We start from the raw sequence: 7,500 nt of genomic DNA, 5'->3' as shown, positions 1-7,500 counted from the left end.
TGCACATTCCATGACTGAACGTCAATAAACAGTAATTCACAGAGATTCAGCACCTCTGAAACGTTACTACTATTTGTATCGATTGAACGTTGCATCTTCTCGTAGTCATCCAGCAACCGATCGAGGCTCGTTTTCTCCAAGCTATCGATAGAGAATGGTGTACGTAGCTCCCGTTCGATGCTGACCACCCAAGCCTTGATTTCAGCGATGCGAATCTCCAGCGATTTTACGGTGAGCTCAATTTCAGTTATCTTTTGCGTTCGACTGTCGCACAACCGCCGCAAGTAGTCCCACTGCGAGTTCAGTTTTTCGAGATGATTCATAATCTCTGCCTGCTCCTCGGCACTCGAACAATGACAAAGTAAATCCTTTCCAGTCGCCGTCAACCACTCTTTGTCGTATTCCTTCAATCCGAGTTCCTGGCGCATCGCATCCTCCACTCCGCGGATAAACTCTCGATCATCGGAGCAGGAGTCGTATTTGTTGGAATCGTTCAGCTTCGACTCAAACTGCTGCATCCAACCCAACAGCGCTTGATAATGCTCGAAAAACATTCTGCGTTTTTGAGAGCTCTCCTCGGCACGCTTCACTAGCACCAGCACACGCTGTTCCAGCTTGATGTACCGCTGCTGAAGAATCCACACGCGTTTGTGCAAACGACGTACATCAAACATACTGATGCACGCCTTCAGCTCCTCCTGTAGTTGACTCACTTCCTCCAGGTTCACACGAACCGTGTTGAGACGCTCGTGATGGTTTCTGATGAGATTGAGTTGCCCCTGTCCACCGACAGATAGATCGTTACGACGCTGATCGGCTTCCAACTCATTAAGCGATTCCTCTAGTTCATGCAAGCTGTTCTGCGTATCGTAGGCTTGCTTGGAAAATCGACCATACAACTGATCGATGCCGAACAGGAAGTTTTTCCACGTTTCCACATTGTCCTGCAGTTTGCCAATCTTACCCGCTATCTTGCCCTGTTCACTGCGTGCTCCTGTGAGAGTACTTTCTTCCTTCGTGTACAGTGCAAGCTGGCCCAGTTCTTGCGCCATAGCCCTTACATCCTCATCCATACGAGGGAATTGTTCCAGCAACCCATTCACCTTACCAATTAGCTTAGGCAATTCCTGCAGATTGATGTACTCGAGCTGAAGCGTAAATTTTTCCCTCTCAATATTGGACAACGTGTCGTATAGCTTCGTGCCGAGCGTACGGAATCGCTCCCAGTGCCACAGCCGATTATCAATCTCCGTAAGCCGTTCATCGTATCGTTCAATCCGTTCCGTGTACAACTGGTTCAGCTCGTTGTATCGCCCTACAAGCTGGACATCGATTTTGCCCTTCTGTAACATCTCTTTCCGTAAACCTATCAGCAACGTTTGAATAAGCAAACACTGCTCCCGGTGAGCTCGCAGCTGTCCGTAGTCACTCGGGATGTCCTCCGAAAGGAACGTCTGAACGAACTGTAGATACTCCTGCCAAAAGTCGAGCAGCCGGGCATCATCTTCTGCAGTGCATACGAGCTGTTGCAACAACTCCTGGTACTGTTGGTATGTCGTTTGCAGCAAGTTTTGCGAAGCGGAGTGAAGGTTTTGCAGATTTCCTTTATCGTCTTGTTCCCCTTGCTGATTACTCGTGGCATGGATCTCTCGCAAGCGTGCCATCGTACCACACAAACTCAACAAATAGGAACGAAGATCTACGACCTTATTACACAGATTCTCTATATCTGCACTCTGTTTCACTGGTTTCCGTTTCAAGCTCTGGAAAGATAACACAAAATGGTATGTAGTTTAGGAACAAGTGATTTCCAGCAGACTGACGATATAGTACCTCTTGGACGTGATCCAGTATATTGCGCGAGGCCTGAGCGGTGCTAACAGTCTCGACACGAAGCGCGTTCCGATCATGGACCTTTGCGCGCCGTTCAGTCACTCCTTGTTCTATATCCTCCAACTTTTTGGAATATTCGTCGATCTCGGCGAGCAGCGTGTCGCCTATACTGAACCCAACTTGCTCATTAATCTGTCCAATCAGCTGACGCAATTTGTCCACCTCTTGGCGCTGATCGAGCAATGCCTGCTGGTACACCTCGACCTGTGGCAGATCTTCCAACTGGCACAGATCGTTGTAATCAGTGAACTCGTGATTCACCCACTCCTTCACTGTCTCACAGACATCATGATAGTGTTGCCACAGTTTGACCGCCTTTTCGTACCTATCACACAAATCGCGTAGATTCTCTCTCGTACTTTCCCACACCACACTGATCTGTTGAACCGTTTCCTGTATCTCGGCTGAAACACTCTCGTCGGAGGACTCCACCAGCGGTTGTGCTATCTTCTGCAGGTCCTCGATCATGCCATTTCGATTTTCAATGTCAGATAGTAAGGTCTAGAAGAATATAGCATAGAAAAGACAGGATTAACCTTTTGGAATGCAATAAGCAAACTCGGAAGAACTTACGTCCAATCGCTCCGTTGCCTTAAGGAGCCTGTTATAGTCGGCACTTTCTTGCAGTTGAAGCAATTCCATCATAAACTCGGTCTCCTGCACATGTTCCTGGATCATATCGAGTTGCCGATGGAACTTGTTCCACAGTGATTCTCGCGTTCTCAGCATTGCCATCACCTGCTCACAACGGCGCTCCAGATCGCTGTGAATGTTTTGCAGAGTCGACAAATCCCGTTCAGTTTGTAGCGGCGAAACCGATACCTTCAGATTCATCGGCAACGTGTGAAGCATCTGTCTCAGACGCATTAGCTCGTTCCAACATGGACTCAACGCTTCCTGACATTCTTTGCAATCAATCAGTGCCTTATCGATAGCTGATCGTTTGCCGTTCACGCTACCACTACAATCATCCAGTGTCTTCGCGATCCCAGTAAGCCGTAGCTCTTGCTGCTTGATCCCCTGTTCGATATCCTCAAGACGCTTGTAGAACGTCTCGGCAGCTTCCAGCTCTTCGGCAATCTGGACTGAAAGGTTGCGTGATAGTTGGAAAATGGCGCCCACCTTTTCGGTGTCATAATCCAACGCCAGCGCAAACTGACCAAGCTCGGTGTCGATCAGTTGAATGCGTGTTTTCAGCATCTGCATTTTCTCTATGTAACCGTACAGATCCTCTTGGTTCTTGAGGACCGCCTTGCAACCATCGAACTCACGACCAATCTCCTGTAGCTCCTGCTCAATAAATGCCATCTTCTCGCTGGGTGGTGTCGTGGTGGTCTTGATCGAATCAGCGATGCCTCGCTGCAGATTGCCGATACGATCGGAAACCACATACCAACTTTCGAGCAACTGTCCATGTAACTGCCGCTGAATCTGCTCGTCTTGTACAGGAATGGTAGCGAGTGCGAGATCAAATGCGTCACATGCCCCACTGTACACTTTATTGTTGAGCACCTCATACTGGGCTTTGATTTCCCAGAAGGTGCGCATATCATCGACCGGGGTAGTGGAGAGATTCTCACCAATGCTGATATTCGCCAGCTTACCCTGGCTGACATGCAACCAGTCGCCAAGCTTGTCGGCATGTACGTTATACCGTTGCCAGTGGTTTCGGAACTTTGTTAGCATTCGAAGATACAACTGCACTTCCTCGCGTAACTGCATCGCCACTACCAGTGCATCGCTGCTATCCTTCTCGAGGATCGGAGCAGTTATCAGTTCCTGCATGTGACGAGCAGTCACATTGTGTGATTGCATTTTCGTCAGATGATGAGCGATATCCTGCTCCAGCGACTCGTACATCGTTATGTACCGCTCGTAATCTTGTGACGAAACGTTACTCAGATCCGGTACACGCTGCTGTGCCACCTGTAACCACTGCTTCTCAGCTACCATCTCCCTCTCTAGCACTGTCCATCGCGATGCGGCCAGTGCTAGCTTGCCGGCCCGATCAACGGCCCTCTCCAAGATCAGCTTCGTACGGTTGTACAGGGCAGAGTGCAGCTCGGCATGCTTTTGTCGTGTCAATGGGTCCAAGTTTGTCTCTAGCGATTCCAGAATGGCTTTACAGTGGTTGAGATTCACGAAGAATTTTCGGTATCGCTGCATTTCCTCCTGCAACTCCTCCAGCGTGTTCGTCACTATTTCGTTCTCAATAAACCGCTCTGCTGCGTCCGTTATCTCCTGGAACTCGAGCAACGTCTGTTCGTACTCATCCGCCAGCCCGTTCAATTGGAGCAGCTTATTGCGTTCGAGTACGATACCATTCTCCAGCCGCCGCAATTGCTGAGTATTTTGGTCTAGCTCGGAGGACACGTTATTACCTTCGACTGCCTTTACGCTAGCATCAATGCCGTTGTACTCGTTCGTGATAGTCATCAGCGTGTTCTGGACCGATCGACAACTAGCTTCAATCTCTTCCAGCTCCACTAGCTTTCGGCCAATAGGAATCGATTCATTCGACGAAAGTGTCTGGAGCGCTCTGTCGCTGCTTTCCAAACGATGGTTCAGATCACGCATTGCATCCGTGATCCGACGCATATCAGTAGCATTTTCATCGACACGCTTCTCTTCGCGGGCTACGTTTTGCTGCAGCATTTTTACCTGCCGTAGCAAATGGTTCAAGCACTCATCTACCTCCTTATTGGGTCCACTCTTCGAACGCTGTACATACGTTATGATGCGAAGTATATGCTCTTCAATTCGCACCAAACGTATCTTGTATGTTCTGTGCAACCTCGCCTGATCCACTTGCGGTGCCACACCATCTTCTATACTCTGACGAGCCAGACAGAGGCCACCATCCAGGTCTTCCAGTACTCGCGTTACATTTTCGACCACGTTGAACAGCAGCTGCTGCTGTATGTGTGGCTCGTCCTGATGCGCCTGTAGCAGACTGAGCACATTCTCTAAATCTTTACTTTCTGCTGCGACTTCATTTTCCTCACCACTCAGACTGATCGATCGTAGTGCAACACGGTACCGATCCCTTCTAGGATCGCTGGAGGAACTTCCTGAGACCGCCAGTTTGGCAAACATTTCATTAATATCTCGCCACGGTATGAGCTGTTTCTCCGCATATCCTTGTTGCGATTTGATGATCGAGAAATAGTCCGCTAAACTCAGCCGCATGCTCTGGCTTTGCACTGGGTCTAGAGATTCGTTGATCGTACATGTCTCACGTGGTTGCATAGCTAAACTTCGTTCAATCGTTCCAAACGACGGATCGATCTCAACTTGAATGCTCAAACCCACATCAGTCGCCACTTGATCACCAGCACCCTGTGCCCCACCATCTGTTACGATCGTTTTAGTTACCGTAACCATTTCATTGCCACTGGCAGTTCCAACAGGTAATGCTCGATCACTCGTACTAGGTACTATCATCTGCGTGCTAACTTCGACCTCGATCGGTATGGATCTGGATTTTTTTGATTTTTTCTTCTTCGATCGCTTTGTATCCTTGTCACCATCAGCCTCGGCTTGATCCGGTGCTTCTTGTTTCGTTTGTGTGCTTATCGTGACGGTTTCCGTGATTTCCGTGATTCCAGTTTGTGCATCCGTGTCCACAGTCCGCACTGGTTCCGTTTGCATATCCTTGCTCTCGGAAGTCACAACGGGTGCCGCCGTTTGTATGAGAATTTCATCCTCTATCTCATACTTGGGTGTAACAGGAACCTCGGCGACATGCATTGGACTCGTTTGCATTGCTGTATCCGTCGTTACAACTTGGTGTGGTGGAGCAGTAGCTTCGGTTTCCACAATCTCAACCTTCGGCATCGTTTCGGGAGTAGGGGAATTGCCACGATCTTCAAACGCCACCGCCTCAGTTTCCACATTGGCATCGCGTACTTCTAATTCGATGGTCTGAGCACTTTCGTCTAATGTCGCTGTTATCACGGTCTCGACTGGTGCATCTTCTCGGAACTCTACTGGACTGGTTTGCATCGAATGTACCTTGTACACCATCGCAGGATCAACCACATCGCGCACGATTTGTCCCAAAAGCGGCCCTACAATCTCTTCAGTATCGGTAGCTTGCTGTTGCCGTTCGCTTGTTTCGATCTGAATCGTCTGATTGGCGGTGTCGACTGTATCAATCTGCTTCGTCGGGATTTCTCTCGTCGTCACTTCATCGGTTACCTCGGTTTGTGCCTCTTGCTGCACCATGGATGGTGGCTGTGATGTTTGCGTTTCTATCTCCATCGCTTCCACCATCGTGGTTTGAATTTCCTTCGTTTCTTGCTCGCGAATCTCCTGTTGCTCAATCGTCATCGGAGACGTTTGCTGAGAGGTACGGTGGATTTCTGGTTCAGGAGATGTTTGCATGGACCGTTGCTCCCAATCTATCGGTACCATCAAACGTTCAGAAGTAATATTCTGTATCTCTGCATCATCCGCATCCTTAAACTCCGCACGTGGCTCGAACTCTACTGGCGATGTTTGCTGTTGCATATCTTCGATATAGACCGCTTCTATCACCTCCGTTGGGACTACAATTTTCTCCTGTATGCTTATCGGCACTTCGATCATTTCCGGTCCCACCGCTTCCTCCAACACGTTCACTGTGCTGACCTGTTGCTGGTCATCTTCGGTAAAACTTTGGTACGACTCAAAGCCCTGCTCTGTTTCCTGTGCCGTCGATAATAATTCAACTGATTCTTTCGTCTGTTCATCATCGACTGGTTTAACATCTCGTGGCGTCTGAGGATCCGTATTGCAAGCCTTTTCATTGTCGTGTTTACCCTTCTTGCGCTTTCGACGTTTCTTTTTACCCTTATCGTCTGTCTCGCCTTCTGCTTCACCTTCAGCAGTGGTTTTATCTGCCTCGTATCCTTGATCAATCTCCACCGCTCCCAACCCAGGAACATGCTCATAAGCCTCTGCATGCTCGGCCAATGGTTCTACGGAGGTTGCAGCTGCCTCAGCTGATGCCTCAGTTGCTGGTTTAATCTCGATCAGACTCACGCTAACCTTCTTTGTCTCCGAAGGATCCACATTCATCGAGACCCTTAACGTGCTCTGCGTTTCGCTGCTTATAGTGGCCACTTGCACTTCTAGATTCGTTTCATCATCGGCTACAGGGGCAACAACATCGCTATGTGGTACCTCCCGTATGGCACAGGTTCCATCAGAAATGGCAACGTTTTGCTCAGGATCTTCTTCTTCAACCTCTTGCACTACGGTCGTTACATGCGTTACCTTTTCCAGAATCACTTGCTCTTCTCCCTCCCCGGGATGCATTCCCATTTCAGCCAACTGTTCTTCCGCTACCTCGATCACTTCTTCCGTTGTGATCGTCTTAGTCACTACAACTGTCTCTAGGATTGTGGTGCTGTTGTCAGGACTTTCTATCGTATCAACCGTTCTTGTAATCACTGTTTCAACCTTTGGCGGTGAGTGATGTTGGACCAGCGAGTGATCTGGAGCAACCACTTCTACAGTTACAATTTCCGCGGGAGCATATGAACGCTCAATTTCACTCGGTAATTCAATGTGGACAGGGATTTCTTCAGTAGCATTACGATCAATAGCAGGTTCATCGAATAC

General features: G+C 48.9%; 1 protein-coding gene across 7 annotated transcripts in view; it reads right to left on the bottom strand.

The window, feature by feature from the left end:
• LOC125950077 (muscle-specific protein 300 kDa) overlaps window positions 1-7,500 on the bottom strand; it is a 74,377-nt gene that overhangs the window by 4,397 nt on the left and 62,480 nt on the right. For all 7 annotated transcript variants that reach the window (XR_007468696.1, XM_049677679.1, XM_049677681.1 and 4 more), the window contains 3 exons: window positions 2,467-7,500; window positions 1,834-2,394; window positions 1-1,763 (listed from right to left, as the gene is read on the bottom strand). The exon at window positions 1-1,763 is cut by the window's left edge and continues 1,170 nt beyond it; the exon at window positions 2,467-7,500 is cut by the window's right edge and continues 1,728 nt beyond it. Coding sequence is in view for 6 of the 7 variants with exons in the window: in XM_049677679.1 (XP_049533636.1) it covers window positions 1-1,763; window positions 1,834-2,394; window positions 2,467-7,500 (7,358 nt within the window). In the remaining variant the exon portion in view is untranslated. The remainder of the gene's footprint in view (window positions 1,764-1,833; window positions 2,395-2,466) is intronic.

Source organism: Anopheles darlingi, chromosome 2, assembly GCF_943734745.1.
Source record: "Anopheles darlingi chromosome 2, idAnoDarlMG_H_01, whole genome shotgun sequence".
NCBI classification, from domain to species: Eukaryota; Metazoa; Arthropoda; class Insecta; order Diptera; family Culicidae; genus Anopheles; species Anopheles darlingi.
This window is presented reverse-complemented; position numbering and strand designations above follow the sequence as displayed.